The sequence below is a fragment of the Manduca sexta genome, chromosome 14 (assembly GCF_014839805.1).
Source record: "Manduca sexta isolate Smith_Timp_Sample1 chromosome 14, JHU_Msex_v1.0, whole genome shotgun sequence".
NCBI classification, from domain to species: domain Eukaryota; kingdom Metazoa; phylum Arthropoda; class Insecta; order Lepidoptera; family Sphingidae; genus Manduca; species Manduca sexta.
The window spans coordinates 5341172-5362072 of record NC_051128.1 but is presented as its reverse complement, the minus strand read 5'-3'; the positions used below and the strand labels follow the sequence as shown (position 1 = coordinate 5362072).

The window sequence follows — 20901 nt, the reverse complement described above, 5'->3', positions numbered from 1 at the left end:
TGTATTTTATTTCTGTGAAGAAAAAAAAAATATGTTAGTAACAATATAAGAAAGTGTAATGGTAATGGACAATTTGATGTTTTAAATTTGTTCATCTACTTATATGGGTGACTGTACCTTTGGTCTAATGAGTATTCATAAGCTCTATGTTGACGTCATGTCATTCCTCATTTCAAGGTGAAATTGATGTTTGTTTTAATCATGTCTTAAAAACTTAAGTACATATTATGATGAAAGTTAGTGAACTTTGTAAAAAGTTCTTTGATTTTATCTCCAAAGGACTTGAGCTAAGCATAGTTATTACTTATATGTTCTCCCAACGTATTGCTGGCTCATTATTACAAGGTACTATGTTGTTATTTATTCACGTTTGAAAATATTTGATTGAAAATTTTCATGTTGGTAAAAATTTGAAGACTATATTTTATGATTCCCCCTTTATTTATCTTCTGGGATTATTGTATTTTTTTTTGGTAAAAATGCGTGATATACATATAATTATTTGTGCATCTGATTTATTAAATTTTTGCATAAAATATACTTAATATCAAACCTTGTAATAGTGAGACAGTAATAATATTATGTTTTAGTTACCTAGTAATTTGCTGAAAAACATATTTTTTGTTATTTACTTACGGATTAAAAAAGAGGCATAAATTAGTAAACACTGGCCATCATCTAAAGCGAAATGACGTTCTATTTAAAAACTCACATTGACAACATTCTTTTGGGGAAAGATATTGAAACTGGATGACTTGTGTTTATTTTGCTAACGTTTGATTTTACACTTATAAAATTAGTAATGATTATCGATTGTTGAGGCATCATGTCGAGCGACATGAGTAGGGGACATTTTGGCGACAGCGCCCGCAACAGGCCGGAACATGACTTGAAATTGAAAAATTCAAACCACATATTTGACGGAGCTGGCGAGAATATTCAATACCACAGCGATTCGGAATCACTCGCTTCGCGTAAAAGCAAGACGCGGTACATAAACCCCGCTATTTATGTGGAGACGGTCGAGTCTAGTCATTCGGTAACGTCACTGCAAACTGACTCGTGCATTGATGACGTCACTCCTCATCCGCATAGTACTTATAGGAGCAACTCTACTCCTTTTTTGAGCGGCCGCGAGTCGAGTGCTTCCTCAGGCAGTGTTAAGAGAAAGTCCTGTAGGTTGCTTGGGACGGATTACGATCGACAAGAGGATGTTGAAGAAGAGACTCCGCGCTATGATCGTACCTACCGAGAGGACGGGCCGGACACGTTTCGATTGTCTGTGGCTTCGTTGTCGACTACGACAACAGCGAAAGAGGAACGCGAGCGTAATGAGAAAAAGAAACAGGAGGCGTTCAAGCAGTGGATTGCTCGCAAAGAACAAGAGGTAAGGCGCAGCCCAATACTATTGTCAATGGTCTATTCATAAACGCCTTATATTTTAAGGCTTCATAAAACGTAGCCATAAGTATATATCTGTAACATAGTTATCCACGTCCCTGAATTTCTAATACAGTCTCTTGAGCCCCTCACCAACGAGAAGTTTGCTATCTGCGCCAACTCACATTTTCGCAGGGATATACCATTGCATTTTAGATTTGTCTATGGCAATTATTATAGAAACGTGAAAAGGCACGTCTTGAGAAGATGAAACGGCAAACTGCACCAACAACTACAGCGGAGCAACGCGAAGAATCGTACCGTCGTTGGTTGGAGAGGAAGAGGATGCAATCGGAGAGGCGCAAAGCAGAGGAGATTATGAAACAGTACCGAATGAACGAGAAGGCCGAACAGGAGCGTAACAAGCGCGGGCGAGAGAAGGAGGAGAAACTCAGCGGATGGGCCAAGAAGAAGGAGGAAGAACTGAAAGGTGAGTTGACGTAAAATGGCGGCCGTTAAATTCCTTATACTCTACAACCGCTGACGTAAAGATTTTAAGTATGATAGTGAAACATCTGAACCCTCATTCTTAGTGCTTGCAATATGTAGGTACTTTATCATGCATGGATATTGTTAGCATTATACCTGAATTATACTTAGTTATGATAAAAATATATTAATAGGGACTATTTGATTTTTTTTAACACTTTGATCAGCGATGAAGCTTCGCGAGGAGCGGAAAGCTGCGCGCGCGATGATGGAAGAGGAACGGAAGCGCGCCAACGGAGAGAGGGCTTATCGCGACTGGTTGAGGACCAGTAAGAACAAACCTCTCCCTGTACCGCTCAACCAGGGAGAACTGAGTATGTGTGCAATAGTTTTATATTGAGTTATAATTACACTTGATTTTAGGAAGAGCAGATTGCCTTTACACTACTTCCCCGAAGATTTCTAGATCGACTTGTTTAATAATGTACCTATATTTATTTTAATCTATAGTTGTATTTTTTGTTTGAAGGTATGCGCGGTTCAGTATCACAGATGTACATAAATCCTATTCCCTGGCAACCTTTATCCTGAAAGCGGCCTAAGAAAGTGACGAGGAAAATGTTTTTTGAACAGTTCGCAACAAAATCGCAGTTTGGCTGTATTTTATGTCATATTAGTATTATTTAATAGTGTTATGTACTTCGTTTTAGATTAAATTTTCGATTTTTAGATTAGATTTTGTTGTAGTTGTGTTTACTTCTAGATTATTGTTGCATTCAGTCAATCACAATGTGGATGGTCATTAAATAAAACGCTTGTTTACATTTGAAATACAGATTTTAATTTAAGTGTATCAGGGTCCCGGAAAGTATAAATTACATCTAGAAAACTTTAAGTCTACGTTCGGCACGCGATCTATGACAATTAAAGGAAAAAAATTGCAAATTGCAAAACGTGCATAATAAAAAGCGTCCAACCTACACTGCGTTCTGAGTGCCTTTTTATAAACATTTCGTATACATGCCACAGCCATATTTGCCCATTATCAATACTCCGCGCCGTTGAAATTTACGTCTATTGTTCAATACACTTCTTCTTCTTCCTTTAGCCTTAGTATGTCCGATTTGTTCATGAAGTAATACGAAGGCTGTCGCCCTTTGAGATCTTTGAGAACCCGTTTCGCTCCTGATCGGATTAAAATCCTACTTAATGATTCTATCTTCTCCACTCCCATCGCGTAGTGTAACGGTGTGCGCTCCAACTGAAAACAATCATTCATCGTATCCAATGGCATTTTAAGTTTACATAATAAAAGTGATATTAGGAATTTCTACTTAGTAATAGCCCGGAGTCTGGAATTCATGCCCGATTTGGAGATAGGCTCGCCTCTATCACGTCATTGGATGGACTACGCACGGCGAAAAGTGGGTGTATCAGTGGCGTCTGTGTGTATCACTTCGGGGACAAAAGGCATGAGTGTGTATGAGTATAATAATATAGTATACACTTCTAAACAGAATGTAAATGAACATGTCGATGGAAACATCAAGTTCATGAAAGTCGAGCAGTCTACTAGCTGGCAGCCATAAACATAACTGAATTACAATGAACTGTAGGACACTGGTAAATCTTCACACTTACAAGTAGATATGGATAGTGAAGGTGTGATAAAAGGAATACTGATTACAATAATTTTATAAATGTCTGTACAATCGAAATACATCACTTGATACGTGGATTGTGGATATGTACTACCATTTAGCAGTTAGGTAAATTAGCAAATAATAAAGTTAGCATCAAGTAAATGGAACTTACATTATCCCCAACTCTCAGTAACTCCGGGCAGGTTTGTGCTAAGTACGCGACCACGTCTTCATGCTGCGCCAGAACTGCAATGTGGAGCGCAGATCTCCCGAACGAGTTCTGACTCCGAGCCAAGGTACGACCACCTTCAGCCGATACAATTTCCTGGACAGCCGGTAAGTCGCCCCGTCTCACTGCAGAGTGGAGGTTATCCCGTGATTCCTGCAGAAATATACAGACGGGTGCAAAGTAAGTAAAGTTTTATAGAAATTCATGATTTTCTTTTTATTGCATTACCGTATTAATTAAGGATCTATAACGATACATTTCTTTTTTAGTAAATTTCGCCTTATTTCTATAAATTTTATTAAGTAAGTAAATTTCTTTGTATGCGCTCTTCTGTCATCTAGATATTTTCGAAAGTTATAAGTACATAGGCACGGTAATTCTCAAAAGTTGTAAGTACAAAATTTTTTGTATTTTTTTTTACAAATAGTAAAGAGACAAGGGTCTCTCTTTAATTTTTTATGGCAATTTATTCGATATTTTCTAAATTTCCTTTGGAGGCACTGAGTGCCTTCGCGTACCCCCACAAAAAAGGGCTGGTTGTGGGTAAAAATTAAGGTAAAACTCACTTCAAAAGTGGGTATTGATGCAAGCAGTTTACTCATCTCAGTCTCGCCGCGCTGTGCGACCACTTCTGTTACCGCCAAACCGTCCTCGTCCACTACATCTAGTATATGATCGTAACCCTCGAGCAGTAGACTCATCATTTTCTCCGTATTTCCTGTGAAGTAATAATAATTTTTATAAATGCTATTTCAAAAATTAACTTAATATTCCTACCTATATAATGTAGTATAAGTTCAAAAGCAGAGGCGTAAGTACAGAACCTATTACAGTTCGCCGAGCTTAGATCCATTTCAGGCGAAAGAAAGTGATCAGTGAGCATGTCGTCTTATAGAGGCTCATTTTGACATTGCGTTACTAAATTAAACCACATGCTTATCTACTTGGAAATAACACTTTACAATAAGCTACTTGAGCCGTAGATGTAAAAAAAAAGTGTAAGTTACGAACAAAATGAATATTAATAAAAGGTAATTTTACGCGCCCTACTACTCTAAGAGAATTCGTCGCAGCTGCAACATCATACTTTCAGTCAGAAATACACTCACGCACACTCCATATTCGCATTAAATTACAAAATGATTAAAAAATCTGAAAACTAAAACCAGGACTTTTGGTGGAAATAGATGTTATTAATGGATGATTTTTGCCACAATGTCAGTAAAGGGGAAGGCGAATACGTGGTTTCAATTAGTAACGCAATCTAAAATGACCCCATATAATCGGACACAAGACAAGTAAACAGAAATTCAAGATTCCAAGTCCGTGTACGCTATTACTACACCAATGAGGTGAAAAAAATTTTACAGAAAAATATTTTAACAAACCTGTCGCCGCCAAATGGAGTATCCATTTGTCAATTTCAGCGGTATTTTCTGGTACATTCGCCTGAATGGAGACATCGCGTGCAGTTCTATACAGCTCGTCTCTGTATGCTAAGCTGATCTCTGATTCTTGCAGCAGTTGGAATAAGGCGTTGCGCGCATGGGTTCTTGCCGCTGCGAAGTGCAGCATCGACTGACCATGCTCGTCCTTGAAGTTTGTCAATGACTTAGTTACCTACCTAACTAAATACCTTTTGGTTTCATGCCGAGAAATGAATCGTATTGTTATAGACATAAAGAATCATATTATTATTCCCAGTTCAAGTTAAATAAACCAAACAGTGGGTCATTTCGTGATAAGTTTCGTATTTATCTTAGGCATTGTTCTGCATTTATTAGAACATTTTAATCATATTTTAAAATCATACCCGGTTTGCGCTGCTAAACGCTGTCTCCGGTGCGTCTGGACTGATTACTGGTTGAGGGTCGACGGTCACGACGTCGATGGGCCGGTGCGAGCGAGTGGTGGTGCGAGCCCCACTCCTGTTCCCGTTTAGCGGCATCACAGCTGTTTCTGTCGTAGTTGCGGTTGTTGTTACCTGTGGTAGTTGCTCGTTTTCCACCTCTCCGGTTTCTTCAGTGACGATCATGTTGGTCTCCTATAGTTATATTTCCTTTGAAATTTCGTTTGATTAAATATAACGTGTAATAACTGATTTTGAGTAACAACATTGTTCAGTTCACGACGACTTGCATGATATAATTTTCCACGGCTTATAAATTTACACTATATCAGCATTAGAAATTATTGCAGTTCGATGTCTTCCGTTTTGTTGGCTGGCCACATTTTAACATAGATTTAAAGAAAGTAATGAACTGACCTCAGTACCTACACTTGGCTTCTCGTTTTCAGGAAAGTTTTGAAGAAAACTCGCGAGGAACGCGACTGGATCCTTGGGTTTTACGTTAGCCACTTCGGTCAGACCTTTGATCAAAGGATCGCCGAGAGCTGTGAACACAGTGTCCGTATAAACATCTTCGTCTTTGATTTTTTCCATTTTATTAAAATTATTTTGTTCCAGCTTACACTGTGCCAGGTATCTGCCTTCTTCGGTTCTAAAGATGGGAATGTCCATATGACCGTTGGCTACGTTTGTAGTACCTGAAACCGATTAATTATTCACAAACGGCCTTCAGCTAGTGTGGATTTTAACATGTGTGTATGTGCTAGTTATTCACCGACTGCTGTGGCACTTTGACGCTCGATCAAACATGACTGGTGTGGCGGAAAACGAACGTAAAGCCTCTATTAGACCTCGACAGCTATAATTGATAACTCGCCTTACTACAATCGATTGACGGAGGGTGACTTGCAGTTAGTTGGAATATTTTTATAAACGGTATCGTTTGATAATTACGATTATGTATTTAATGACTTTCATATTTTGTGAATTGTTTTTAGAAGTAGGTACACAGATAGAAACTAAGCTATGAATACACATGAGTTTAGACACCACATAGCGACATATCTAATGTTGGAAAGACACATGGCTGATGATGAGCGTGCAAAAAATCCAAATATTTTTAGTACATAATGTGCTGTTCAAAAATTATTTTGGTAAATAAAATGCTACGTGTGTTAAGTGCGTGCGTTTTAAAAAATCTTCTCAAATCACACGAACACGTCACATCACACTTTATAATAGTTTGATACTGACCTAAAAATTTAAGATCTCAAAGGAAAAGTATACAGCCGTAAGTAGGTGTGGTTCCCGCACCTAAAATCTTTCCAACATTCGATAAAATAAATTGCAGAATAAGACTACTAAATTAATTGTGAACTATTTGTTAACCTAGGAAATAGTTTTTGATAGGTATCTAATTATTATTTTCGGGTTTCTCCACGGCCTCTATGTCAATAATACTGCTTCTTTTTCTCCGAAAAATGTTCGATAGCATCGTCGCAATATGTGCGGAGTTTTGCATGGATAAATCTCTCTCTAAATGAAGAAGATTCGATGATGCAGTTGCAAAGTCATTGAAGCAATTCGTTTCAGTAATGCTTAGACATTGGTAATTACTGATTCTTGCTATATCAGGACTTAAAGTTTCACGATATTGGAGTCCTCTCATTGCACAAAGATGTTTCATATTATCTGGGTCCTTGGATAGACCCGGAAAGTTGACGACGAGACTTATACGAAGTCCAGTTCCTAAAAATGTTGGCCTACTTGATAGATGACCTAGTTTTTCATGCCATACAAAATCTAGCTTCTCGTGCAAGTATGTCATTATGTATGAGAGTTTACTAAACGGGAGTCCAATTTCTCCGGGCGACTCCACTGATGTAGAAACAAGCACCCTGATGTGATCGTGCACATTGATCCAAATAGCCACTGTTTTATCTTCGCTTACAAACACACCGCGTCCGTACGGCCAATGTTTGCCATGCAATCTCGTACTGTCATCGATTTCCTCTCTGTCACATAACGCTATCAGTAATCCATTCGAAGCCAAAGTTGCACATATCTCTGAGGGTTTTTCTAAAACTTCGTTCAAAGTATAGTAAAGTCCTCCTTTTTGATCTGATTCGGGGTTTGAATGTTCGCTAAATTTCGCGAAGTCTTGTTGCATTAATATAGTGGTCATAATCCGTTCGATAGTTTCTAACTTACCAACCTTTAGATTTAACGGCAATTCAAAACCTTCCAGATTTCTAGAACATTCTATAGTTCCTGACAATACGAATTCATTATTAGGATCAATGTTCAGCTCTACAAACGGTTCAGAGGAAAGTTTTGCTGATGTCGTTTTTACGAAATCTGATTGTGGATGTATTATTAGGTCAGAATGAACATTTATATTATGAATGTCTTTTATCAGTGGGATTAAAAACTCATGGAAAACGTCGTATACATAGTAATCAGGAGCACTGATTCCTCCTGGAAAGTCTTCCTCTACTGTCTGGACGATGTTTCTACTATCAGGGAGCTTTTTTACCGCCGGCCAAATAACATCAAATAAATCATGGTCCAGTTTCGTTATTCTGTGTTTGATTAATTCGAAAATTGGCCTCTTCAAAAACCTGCCGAGTACAAGTGGCGGTGTTGTTCTATTGGACGATGCAGAAAGTGGTGTTCGAGATGGTTTTGCTGATGCTAATAGACGGTAACAGCGTTCTAATGTCTCCAATGCCTCTGATGCTTCCAATGATCGGCGTGATGACACCTGGTCCTCGGGAACTATGTTTGTTAAAGTTAAAATACTTGTTACCACATGCTTAACAAAGTTTTAATTACATGAAATTACTTTGATTTTTTACAGCATAATTAATACATACCTTTATCAGAAAACATACTTTTTACTGCTTCTTCGCTCAAACCAAAATCTGATAACAATTGATCGAACGGTAGCAAACTCGGATTCTTGAAAAAGTCTTCTGCCGACCTGCCATTCTGTTTTGAAATAAAATTGAAATAGAAATATTTCGTCTTTATACTAATGAGAAAATAACATTATAATGTTATTATTCTAAATTGTAAGAAAGTATTCTTACATCATCCAAATCCTTAGAATTAGCGCCAAGTTGTTGAAGTAAGGTATAATAATGTCCATTGTCTGGTAGCACAGCAGCGTAATGTAAAGCAGTTCTTCCTTCAAAGTCCACCGCTGACAACGTTTCGGGAAATCTAAGATAATATTTACGTTGATAAAAGTGTCAGTTATCGGTTTCCATCATTAATCGATTTAAGTGTTTTAACTTACCTTCCTCCTAAATATTTAATAATATTTGTCTTTCCAAATACTGTTGCTACATGTAATGGAGTTGCGCCGTTTGGTGATATTGGATCTCTGGCTATAGCGAATTTTCGTCTATCTAGTGCAGCTTGCAGATCCCGTATATTGCCTTCTTTTGCCGCCAAATGAACTTTATTTATTTTTTGCTACAACATTCGGCTAACTTTAGTATATTTAGAATTATGAAATAAATTATATTTCCAATGTAGGTATTATTATCGCTTACACTTACCATATAGATAGGTACATTGTCAAGAAATGCTTGTAATTCTGTATTTCTAGAACTTCTTCCTATCAATCTTGCTCCTTCACCGTTCAACACTAGGGTAGCCAACATTTCCATGTTTGCATTGTTGATCAAATCGGACACTTCTGGATCTATCTCGTTATCCTGTAGAATTTATATATTTATAATACACGATAATTTAAAATATTGATTACTAACTAAAAGTGGTGAAAGGCTATCGCGGTCTAATTGTTTGGTTATAACAAATAACTAAGAAGCTGGCAAATCAATTCATGACGGTGGTGTTACGAGGTGCCTGTGAGAGGTACACAGTGCAACAATGATGCTTCTATTCTAGAGAACACCACAATCAACTAATTAATTACTTTTACTTATTACCTTCATAGATTGGTTGGAAAATCATAACTTGATGGAACAATTAATGCGTATACTCACAACAATCAGTACTTCTCGTTGGACCGATTCCTTGCCTTCAGTAATACTTGCATCTTGCGAATCCTGTTCGGCTTCACCACTAATAATGCCTTCAATGAGACTTTCTTGTGTATTTCGGCCGTTGATCACGTGTCCTTAATTAGCAAAATAATCAAAAATATTGAACTTGTCTGGGACCCCCATATAAATTACTAGTAATTAATAGTATAATGTTTGAAGTGTTTCACGTTTGGTGCCAGAAGAGATTGCACTTTTACCTCTCTTGGCACTGCCCAAATCGCGTACTTCGCCTGCACTTCTATTATGTGAGTCACTATATTCAGAGTGATTATCTCCTTGCACACGTACGTCATCGTCGTCTTCATTTTTTTCAATGTTATTATTGCCCTCATGTGAAATTAGGTCAGAAACGTCAACAGATGGTGTTTTCGCACGACTTTTTGCGCTACTGACTACCGAGCGGCGATTTCGGTTATTTTCAAAATCGTCTGTTGAATTGTCTTTATAGTCATCGGTACTATTTTCTGGATCGATTTCAGTAGTAGAGAAATTTTCATAGTTTTTGGATTCTTTTTCTTCAATATGAGATTCGTTTGTGGATTCACCCTCAGTATTATTCAGTGGATCTTTATTATCATTAGGTTCTAAAGAATATAGACTTTTGTCCGTTCCTAATTCTTGTTCTAATTTATTCGCTTTCATATCGTCTACGACAATACCTCCGGGAGAAGAAATATGAGAAACCTCTCTAAATTTACCTGATTTTGTATCTTCGCTTCGTTGGGTATTATTGTTTTCATTGGGTTCTTCTGCGTCTGGAACTCTTTTAGTAACTGTTCTAGGTCTTTCAGGCGCACTCTCTATTTTTTCATTTTCGTCTTTAGAGCTGTTTTCTTTATTGTTTTCTGTAGATTCTTTGATTTGAGACTGTGCGTTATCTAACTCGGCATTATCGACGTTCTCTGTAATATGTTTAGTATTGTCTGTTATATGTAAGGATTGCTGTGTATTGGGTTCAGTGTGTTCCGTGATATTATGTTGAATGTTTTCTGTTTTAATTTCAATATTATCAGTGATAATATGTTCAGTATTATCTGCAACGTGTTCAGAGTTTTCTGGAATACGTTCAGAATTTTCTGTAATATTGCTAGTATTTTCTGAACTATATTCAATTTTGCCTACATTACTATCATTGATAGATTCGTTGTTAGGTTCAGTTATGTCTGTAGTTTTTTGATTATTGGCTATATTACCTTCAATATTTTCTTTAGTGGGTTCAGTATTTTTGGAAGTGGTTTCTTCATTATATTTTGCGGCTGGATCTTTATCATTTTCTTCAACTGTATTTTCTTTGCTTTCTTGTTTTCCGTCACCAGTTTGTGTGACAACTTCTTTTTCATCCTTTTCTTCCTTTCTCTCATAAGATTGGTTTTTAATAATATCTTCACTATGATGAGTGTCTACAGATTCGTTATTTTCTTCAGCATTATGATTTTCTGTAGCAACTTCATTTTCTTTATCGTCATGGTGTTCTTCGATATTTTGCTTCTCTTCATCATCATGTTTATTTTCATTTTCACCTCTCTCTACAATTTGTTCGTTCTCTTCGTTGTCGACGTTTTCTTGAACTTTATTATCTTCATTATCATTATTTTCTCCGTTTTCCTCAGATTCCTAAAATGAATAAAACCAATGATCATGCAAATGTTTATTAAAAAGCAATGCGAACCAATTCATAACAGCATTTCGTGGCGCAATACCATGCATAGCTCACCTTATTCGTGTCTAGATCCTGTTTATTCTCTTCCTCATCTTTATTTTCTTTACTACCATCATCTAAATCTGGCAAATCGCTAATAAATTCATGCGTGCTACTAGCTTTCATAACATCGTTGCGGTTGTCAGTGCTATCAGATATAGTGTTAGTATAATTTTTACTCAAAAGATTCTCAGTGGAAGCTTTTAAATTTCTCCTTCTAGATTTTTTATTTAGCTCCGCGATCACGTCATTGTCTAGTAACTTCCAATCCCAAGTAGATGGGTATGCACTCGATGCGGTTCTTGGAGCGTCTGGTACGTTTCTAAACAGTGTTTTATCTATTTCCTGTGGTCTATTTATATAGTAGGCCGGTGTTTTATGTTTCTAGAAGTAATATAAGATGTTTTTATTTAATTTGGTTCACGTTAAAACTTTTTCCCGGCTAAGTTATAGGTATATTCCCGAGTAAGTCATAGGTAAGTTATAGCACTAAATGATAATGTTACTTTCCATTATTTAAAAAAAGCAGCAAAATGTATATGTACATTTTGGTTCTTACAAACATTCTTTATCTCGTTTTTATCTTATCAGCAAAAAATGTGTATGTGTTTTAAAAATGTTTGCTTTATGATGTTGGGTCAAGTGGCTCGTATTAAAGCAGTGTAACTGTGCTTGATATCTTACTTACGTTATCAACTATGCTCTCGTCCGCTCCCAAGCCGACTAGTAAGTTGTATGTGTGCTGCTCATCTCTCATGGATGCGGCGTAATGAAGCGGCGTTCGGCCTTCGTTGTCGACATCGTTTATACCTTGAGGGTATCTCTCAACCAGATACTTCAGGATACTGCTGTGGCCTAGGCCTGCAGCCTAAGGTGAAAAAGAAACACGATACTGTTTAAAACATACGTCAATAAGCAAAATAGGTTGGGTTTTTTATAATAAATATTTCAAAAAACAGTTTTAGTTTCTATTATATGATAGAAATCGCAACTATGCTTTTATAGATATATTGCTGTATCATACAGTCTGTGTATGATCTACGGGATTTACATAATTGTCCGGAATAAATTTGCATTAATCTTGGCTTATTGATCTCTTACGTCCCCTCTAAGCCTAAGTTGTATACTAACTTCGTGTGCATATTTTTACGCTTCTAATATAGGTACCAGTTTACCGTGTCAGTCTTCGATAATTATTTAATAGATAATATAAATTAACATATTTACCTTGTGCATAACAGTCATATTATTCGAATCACGGCTCGACAGAATTTGCGGTGGAACCGGGTCGCTAGAGTTCTTCATCACGCTCTCCAAATCATTCTGCACCACTGCCTGATGGATGTCTCGGACGGTGTTCTAAAAATTAGAAAGATAGCCTAAACATGCATGTAAGAAATAAAATAATAGATATAAAATCTACTTTTTTGATACGCCATTGAATATCCAGAAATAATTTTAATTATAGTTATTAGCACAAGAAACATTTAGCACATAGGGCGTGTAAAAACATTTCTACAACCCGTATAGCTGCCTCTGATGGATTTTATATCCTTACGCAATCTTGTATTTATTTATTTGTGTCGAATGATTAAGAAGTTTCTTATCGAAGGGGTAGTGTATCCATTGTGAATTTCTCATCAGTTTTTGAGCCTACCATGATATACGGGACGGCTTCGAGGAACCTCTTGACTATAGGCTGGTTGGAGACCTCGCTGAGCAGCCTCGCGCCGTGCCCTTCCCACACGACGCGCTGCAGCCGCGCCATGTCGCAGTCGTGGCACCATATTCGAATGTTGTGTCGCTTTATCACCAGTCCTATTGGGGAAATTGTTGTACTTTTAATAATGATAATAAATTACGGTCATACTTTTTATTCTAAGGCAAGGAGAGTACTGACTGGTGCAACCATTTCGTTGATTCATCATTTGGTGCGATAGGTAAACCATTCGTAATTAATTGGTACGTAAATAAAACTGGTTTCAATTTGACAATACATAGAACTTAGGAAAAGAAATAGTAAAATCCACCCCCTTTTCAAGCAAACTAAATTTCGAGACTCGTATATTTCAAAGTAGTATGTTTGTTACTTAATGATGGCACAAAATAAATTAAAAAAGTTCGAAGTAGTTATAAAAACATCATCTAGGTATTGGTGTCGATGCGTGCTACAATCAAAGCTATCGATTTCCATTAATTGAAAGTTCGGATGACCCTCGACTAGTCTGGAATGTAAATTTCTTGGAATAGAAAGATAAGAAGATTCAATTTGAGTCAATCGGGTTCGTGGTACGGTGAAGTGTGAATAGAAATATGATTTACTAATTGAGGGAGAAATTGCAATTTATTTTATTTTTATATTTTTATTCTAATAATATTATAAATGCGAAAGTTTGTGAGGATGGATGTATGGATGTATACATATGTGTTTGTTCCTCTTTCACGAAAAAACTGCTGAACGGATTTACAGTAACGAAACTTTACAGTAATATTGGTTATACATCAGAATAAAACATAGGCTACAATTTATAATGATTTGTGTAATTTGGTTGTAATATAACGATACATATCAAGTTTGACGGAAAAAAATTATCCGGGAAAACTCATTGACGCGGGCGAAGGCACGAGCAAAAGCTTGTACTACTTTATATATCGTAGATGTATATAGGTTGACTTAATGCCTGAGGCATTTTCTAACTGTCAACCTTTGCATGATGCACAGAACAGACAATGTGGATGTAAGTATATAGACAATAATTAAGATAATACATATATTATATAAAACTTACATAACTACATAAATACTAATATACTAATTCTATATAATATATACATACTTATTACATAGATGACTTATTACAGGTTATATAGATTTAGTGTGGTGATATCTGGTAACAAGCTATATATTATTTAGACAGAAAAATTGTGTTTTATCTAATGTAATGCCCCTTGAAAGAAATAATTGTTATTTTGAATAAATAGGTACTTGTTCACCGCGGCCTATCTCTTACAACACCCGCATGGCGCGGCGTCGTGAACCTGTGAACTAAAGTCATAAGTTGATAATACGAAAGGTAGGTAGATATGTTATTTCTCTGTATTTTAAACTGACTTCATAAAAGGACAAGATTCTCAATTTGACGTTTATTCTTTTTTTATTTGAGAGAAAATACTTCCAGCTTGAATTCAATGAAATGTTTATAAAATCGTTTTGATTTTAAACTAAAATTACTGGAATAATTTACAACTGCGAGGAGCTTTCTTTATGTCTTACCTTATTCTATGGAAATCTTATTTACTAGACGCCTTTAGAAACCTTTTCGTACGCTTTATTTTCAGGTTGCCGTTATGTTTTTATCTCCCTTCACCTTGAACTTTGGCATCGATGCCTGTTCTAGACATAGCCTACATATTTTCTGCTAGTCATCTAATTAATGTAGTTGCTGTCATAAAACCTTCCAAACAGGTGTTTAGATGCGGCTTCAAACATATTGGTGAAAATACTAATCCTAAAATTTAAGTACATGTATTGCATTTTTATAGAGGCTAACTACCCGATGGATACTAAAATATGTATCTTTAAAAGTAAATAGATCTATAATAGATGATTCCCATCAACAAAAACAAATCTTAAATAACATTAAAACAAAATACTTTTATATAAATTTTATCTATATCGCTTTTATGTTTAAATAAGACTGTATTTGGTGCAACATCGCATGATTAATGTAATCACACTTTGGCTGCTACTGCTCATAAATCAGGCATGAATACCTATGCCGTAATAGCTAAATTAAGTGGATATATTCTAGAATATTCAGTATATGTGAACATCAAGAGGTAGTACTTAATTTTGTTATATGAAAGTCGGTTGGGGAAGGAACCTTAGAGCAATTGTCTGTTTCTTGTGGTAAGAAGCGCGGCGCAATATTATCTTCCGACTTAAAAGTTATCGTGACCAGTGTAAGTACGGGGCATATTGACATTCTATATAGCTAGTTTCAAGGTGAAGAGCGCAGGCTAATAAGTACCGTAGTATTTTGTTTGGACTTTTTGGTGCTATTTCTACTGCATATGGCCAATCGCAGCGCTTAGCATGACGGTAGCCACCTCGTATTGTAGACCAAAAGTTATAAAAATGCAGTGGACTAAGTGTTCGATCTATAGAAAGATTGATGCCTTTAAATGTCATCACATGATTAACGTCTGTAGTGTCAAGGACATTTCACAGACAGACAGGTTTTAATGTTTAATGAGTAGTATCGATCGGCACACACCTGCCGCATTACTTTTCAAACCCACATGTCTCGAACTAGGACAATCATTAGACAAACGGTATTTGTTTATACCCCGTATCCAGGCAATGATAATGATTCGAGGTCATTTTTTATTTTGTCACTATATTGATTTTATTTGTCTATTAAGGTGACGCGCAAATGTTGCCATCATACTATTAAAGGCACTTCGAATCTAACAGCTGCTTCAGAAATTGCAGCAAGTTTAAATTGCTCGCCAAAGAAATCGCTAACAATCTGAATCTTTCAGAACTATGAATTATAAATCCTCGTATTGCACTGAACTTCGGTCGTCACTCTTGCCATAAGATGTTAAGAGACATAAAATACAATTATAATAGTCATAGAATTATAGATAGTGGTTACAAAGTACTTCAAAGTTGCTTCATTAAACTTTTCACATGTTATAGGTACATGCACTTAGTCCACAGTAAAGAAGTGAATTAATATACATATGATTTTTTAAAACATCAACTGCCTTATGTGCTATTTAAGAAAACAAGAGACGAAAGACCAACTCCTATGTAATTGTTAAAAGAAGGTAAGTCGTTAATATAGCAAAGCAACAGGTTCGCGTGCCTACCAGTCGGTAAAATAGTCGAGATTAGCATAATGGCAACTTACGAAACACTCCTAAACAAATCCGATCCCTCGATAAGCATCATTAAGGAATTCTTTTAGTGCGAACTGCTTGATTGAGATAACTGCGGATATTAACATAATTTTTCGAAAGTATTGATAATTATATTTTATGGAATTATAACAGTGGAGTTTTAATTAAGTTTTTATTATAAATAAATATTGATTACGAAGAATAGATATAAATATTAATTTATTTTTAAATAGAATTCAGCAAATATATTTTGTAAGAAAATCATTACAACACATTTCAAACCTTTATCGATTTTGTTTTTACTCAAAGACATTGAATTAAATATAGACAACTACAACGCCAATGCCATATCCATATACCGCTTTAATATCATTCGGCAAACTACAAAATATACAATTATAACAAAAATAACAGCAATGTCATGTGGTATGACTAGAATTAATAACACTTTGAAACGCACGGACCATCAAGTAGAGTGGGTTAGAAATATCTCGCCTGCTCGTAGGTCTACCGTATAAAAGCCTCCGTGAAAATAAATATACATGACCACGCAACACCGAGCCAAGCCTTTATCACGCTAATGAAATTAATGTTTTAGTAATAGATAACTTGCAGCTTGTAGTATACACGGGTGACCATCCTAAAATAAAATAACTAGGCATTGCTCGAGTGAGTTGCGAATTCTATTGCAAATTACAGCTCAGTATGACCAGCGCCATCAATTTAAAAATCAGATTAAGAAAATAAATTATTTCCTACGGGAGCAAATTACCGGGATAAAAAAAATAGGATTTGAGTTATCCTTGTGTCATATTTCATCTAAACATCAAAATATTTTCATAAATATTAGCTTTTATTATATAAGAACGATTAACATGCATTCTCAGTCGCTTTAATATAAGAAAATAGAGTTTACGTGAAGTCTACTAAAACAACGTAGGCAAGCACGGTACATAAGGCCCAGACCCTCTCGGTAGTAAAGGAGACCCCTTCCCAGCAGTGGGATAGTACCTATTATATATTACAGCATTGGTTTACATAAAAAAATATTATTAAAAATATTTTTATCACGCAATCAGATTAATGCGTTTGGAAAATAATTAGCTTAGTGCCATGACGAAGATAAATATGGTGAAATGATTCGTCATGTAAAGGTTGTATTGAATTCGGTAGCTTTATCGTACAACGTTGGTGTTTGAATGATTGATTTTATGGGCATTTTAGTGCGTAGTTAGCGTGAATCGTAAACCTGCTGGGTATTCAAATAAAATTACCAATATTATTAATCCATGTTTCCGCTTCAATTAATTTTATTTTAAAATTTGGTTGGTAATGTATTTAGTAAGATTGTTTGAATTTTATTGAGAAGCAAAAAGATGGACAGTTTGACTATTTTGTAGAGTATTGTGAGTGAGTGTAATAACATTTTATAAAATCTAAATACCTACCTAATTATCGCTTATATTTTTGCGTGAGTAATGATAGGTACTTACTAACTGCGTACAGTTTTAATTTATTGCTCCAAATTTTTGATTAACAAAGGTGAACTTATAAAATATAATTCATTTTTCACATAATTCTTCAGTGACCGCTCATACATTTACCACACATAAGTAATAAGGTGATTGTGTATTTGACCTACTTCTGTGACATGAATGCACCGGGTCGAATAAAAAATAGAAAGAAAACAAACAACTGTGCAACTCGGGGACCGTTATATGTAGCTGCGACATCCTCTATACAATATGTATCCAGTTATATCTGTAGTTTGTTCAGCGCCCAATGCAGCTCGCTTCGATATAGAATGAGGTTTATGTTAGCAAAAAAAACTTGCAGAAGTCGACTTCGACAAGCAATTTTTACTCTAAATAATCCGCCATAGTTAGCTGACGTCTCCAAATTTTTGAGCTTCAGGATTTGCAGCAAATCATACGTTTATACAACTACTGAAATATTTCCGCTAGTGTAAACTCATCTAGAAGTTATTGCGAAATATGTTGCTGAAAGAGCATGCTAGTGTAAACTTCGCTTTACAATTATATATAGTACATGTGCAGTCTTCGATTTTAGATCAATACTGTCCACTAACTTCCGTTAACTCGTATTTGATGGTTAGTACAACCTAATTAATACGATTAGGTGTAAGAAATATAATACATTATCTAATATTTTCTTTCGGTTGGATTTGATTTTGGATGTCGATGGTGAATTGTGGAAATCCTGAACTTAGCATTTGTGGCCTATGATAATATATCAATGTGCACGTTTGATAAATTAATATAATATACCTACTTTTCATTTTGTTGTGAATATGTTGCGTCGCTTATGGCATTAGGGGAATTGAATAATTTATTTAATTGATAAATTTATTTGTGTGTAGGGCAAGTCGAAATAAAACCTGTCTAGAATTTAGCAACCATTAAATAGATTGTGGTCACGAATGAATACGACATTATTATGTTCAAAATAATCAATATTTGTTGCATATAAAAACACAAAAACCGAAACATGAAATCACCTTTTTATTATTTAATCCCATTACCTATTGGGTACCTGCTTATTTCAAATTAATGGAAATGTAATGTGGACAAACAATATAATTGTATACTGCAGGCACAAAAGCCGACGCCACGTGAAAGGATATAATAACACGTAATCGATTGATAACAGCAAATGTGTCGTTATTAACAGAATTGTAGGTCTCGTTGGTTTATTTAGTGTTTTTCTTGGCATGACACGCCATGCAGTTATGTCTGTATTATGGCGTTCTATATCCGTATATGCTTTGTATAGTATGAATTAAATATTAGATTGATTAAAAATGATTAAAGAGTAGGTTGTGTGTAATTATTGTTATATTAAAAAAATAGTTTTTTTTTTATTTAGTATCTACATGATTCATGATAAAAATTTTTTTCGAGCAATATGTTACGTGAATATGAAATTTAATTTGCAGTTGAAAAGAATTATAAAGATCTGGAAGATTTGATTAGAAAGTACAAACTCGTGTAACATTTTGATTGTTATTAAAATTTTAATGTAAATGATCATTATTTTCTATATGACTCATAAATGATGTTATAATATCGAAATGAATGAAATTTGTTATAAAAATAAATTCATGCGGATTGCAGACTGAAAAGTAACTTATTATTTATTTTATTTAAAACTTTATTGTACACCATAAGTATTAAAAAACCAAAACAAATATGTTTACATATGATAACTTAACTTAACTTAGCTTGTATAGCTCAGATATTTTTCCATACTTCAGTGCCGGTCGCTAACTATGTAGAGTAAGCTATGTACGGTATTATTTTCAACTGTGTACGCTAACTTAAACGAACTTAGCTTAGCTTTTGGTCTACAGCCATCATTAAGCTAAGAATATAATAAAACACATTTTACGCCCAAAATAGTTTTTAAGTTAGGAGTGTTGTTATCAGCGTCACGTCTAAACAATCAGCGCTATTTGTTATTGCTTTTTTTAGGTTGTAAGTAATCAGAAGTAATTAAATTTTATTATTTAAATAGTGCTTTTTTTTTCATTTTCTTTTGGTACGTTAAACATCGTCTTATTTCGCGTTGGCGAGTATTAAAAACGCCAAGATTGAATACGTAGATGTCACAAAATGACGCTAATTGTAAAATATAATGAAGTCGGTTAAAAATGAAAACGCACCGCTTTTATACACTTTAATGGGAAGACCAAAAACATTATAATACTTGAATGGGAGTAATTAAGAAAAAAAGTAAATTGGTCTTTTTGATTTATTTTGGATTATTTGTTATTTATCCGTTAAACATTTTTTTATTTTATAGAAAAGCTCTTATGGAATATAAAATTATGTACTTTATGATACATGTTATATAATTTAATTCCATAAAATTAATTTTAAATACTGGTATTGTTTTTATTTCACTATAAAATATTTGCCAACTTCAAATATTTCTACCCTATAACTTACCTGGTGTGTTTTTGGCGGGGTCCCGCGCCATGTCTGCGGTGGTGGACGCCGTGGGCAGCGCGAGCAGAGTGCGGGCCGCACCGCGATAGCCGGCAGGCGTGCGGCCAGCCACGTCCCGCGCTCCCCGCGACGCCCCCGCGCCCTCCAGCAGCGCCGCCGCACCCGCCGCGTCCCGGCACACCGCCGCGTAGTGCAGCGCTGTTCGACCTTCCTGATGCAGGCACGCACCAAGGAAACCACTTATAGTCCTAACTTCGAGTAGAATTGGATGACCTTGCAAAACACTTCGGTCTCAGACAAAAATATGACGTGGCAAATAGATGCCGGATGCCATCGCCTCTCGCCTGATCCAAACTCATCTACATGAAATATACGATTTTATGATTACCACTCCTAGGTCTTACTTATAATATTAACGATTTTAAGTCCTTTAAAAAAGCCTATTCCTACACTGAAAACTATTCTGAAAGCCAGCAACCCATCAATAATCTCCTTGGTAGGTATGTTTATCGGCAGCAGTGGGCCCTTGCCATCATATGGTTCAGTTCCTTGTTTACCTCCCACTTCTATAAAAACAATGTATGTACCAGACCATAGTAAATGATGATGTTTTAAGCTTGAGTCTCATCTGATTTCAATCAGTTTTACGAGTATGGTTAT

At 35.6% G+C, this 20901-nt stretch overlaps 3 protein-coding genes across 7 annotated transcripts; 1 reads left to right on the top strand and 2 right to left on the bottom strand.

Moving 5' to 3' along the window:
• The first annotated feature begins 677 nt into the window (after positions 1 to 677).
• On the top strand, positions 678 to 2700 carry LOC115439855 (DNA ligase 1-like). The gene is made up of 4 exons (XM_030163895.2): positions 678 to 1387; positions 1621 to 1870; positions 2097 to 2243; positions 2399 to 2700. The coding sequence occupies exons 1-4, from the start codon at positions 827 to 829 to the stop codon at positions 2458 to 2460; spliced, it is 1020 nt and encodes a 339-aa protein (XP_030019755.1). The 5' UTR covers positions 678 to 826; the 3' UTR covers positions 2461 to 2700.
• LOC115439848 (E3 ubiquitin-protein ligase MIB2) lies at positions 2685 to 6288 on the bottom strand. The gene is made up of 7 exons (XM_030163882.2): positions 6214 to 6288; positions 6008 to 6135; positions 5555 to 5785; positions 5130 to 5334; positions 4308 to 4459; positions 3685 to 3894; positions 2685 to 3130 (listed from the first exon to the last, which is right to left on the bottom strand). The coding sequence occupies exons 1-7, from the start codon at positions 6260 to 6262 to the stop codon at positions 2951 to 2953; spliced, it is 1155 nt and encodes a 384-aa protein (XP_030019742.1). The 5' UTR covers positions 6263 to 6288; the 3' UTR covers positions 2685 to 2950.
• Positions 6289 to 6882: 594 nt separating this feature from the next.
• LOC115439821 (interaptin) lies at positions 6883 to 20338 on the bottom strand. Of its 5 annotated transcripts, none has more exons than XM_030163852.2 (13): positions 20242 to 20338; positions 13023 to 13183; positions 12593 to 12724; positions 12054 to 12233; positions 11381 to 11749; positions 10860 to 11280; positions 9864 to 10568; positions 9607 to 9740; positions 9157 to 9315; positions 8892 to 9070; positions 8683 to 8815; positions 8467 to 8581; positions 6883 to 8368 (listed from the first exon to the last, which is right to left on the bottom strand). In XM_030163852.2, exons 1-13 carry the CDS (start codon positions 20270 to 20272, stop codon positions 7005 to 7007), a joined length of 4083 nt encoding a protein of 1360 aa, XP_030019712.1. In that variant the 5' UTR covers positions 20273 to 20338; the 3' UTR covers positions 6883 to 7004. The 5 variants fall into 5 exon arrangements, with proteins under 5 accessions (XP_030019712.1, XP_030019729.1, XP_030019699.1 ...); XM_030163869.2 differs by having other exon boundaries at positions 10365 to 10568; XM_030163839.2 differs by having other exon boundaries at positions 9864 to 11280.
• Positions 20339 to 20901: the final 563 nt, after the last annotated feature.

Coding starts and splice junctions, on each gene's coding strand:
- LOC115439821 (XM_030163839.2), bottom strand. CDS start 20,272: ATGGCGCGGGACCCCGCCAAAAACACACCAG. Junction 13,184..20,241: donor CCCCGCCAAAAACACACCAG/GTAAGTTATAGG, acceptor TTTCCCCAATAG/GACTGGTGATAAAGCGACAC. Junction 12,234..12,592: donor ATATGACTGTTATGCACAAG/GTAAATATGTTA, acceptor TTTTCACCTTAG/GCTGCAGGCCTAGGCCACAG.
- LOC115439855 (XM_030163895.2), top strand. CDS start 827: ATGTCGAGCGACATGAGTAGGGGACATTTTGGCGACAGCGCCCGCAAC. Junction 1,388..1,620: donor TTGCTCGCAAAGAACAAGAG/GTAAGGCGCAGC, acceptor CAATTATTATAG/AAACGTGAAAAGGCACGTCT. Junction 1,871..2,096: donor GAAGGAGGAAGAACTGAAAG/GTGAGTTGACGT, acceptor CACTTTGATCAG/CGATGAAGCTTCGCGAGGAG.
- LOC115439848 (XM_030163882.2), bottom strand. CDS start 6,262: ATGGACATTCCCATCTTTAGAACCGAAGAAGGCAGATACCTGGCACAG. Junction 6,136..6,213: donor AGGCAGATACCTGGCACAGT/GTAAGCTGGAAC, acceptor CTGTGTTCACAG/CTCTCGGCGATCCTTTGATC. Junction 3,131..3,684: donor TACTGAGAGTTGGGGATAAT/GTAAGTTCCATT, acceptor GATTGTTTTCAG/TTGGAGCGCACACCGTTACA.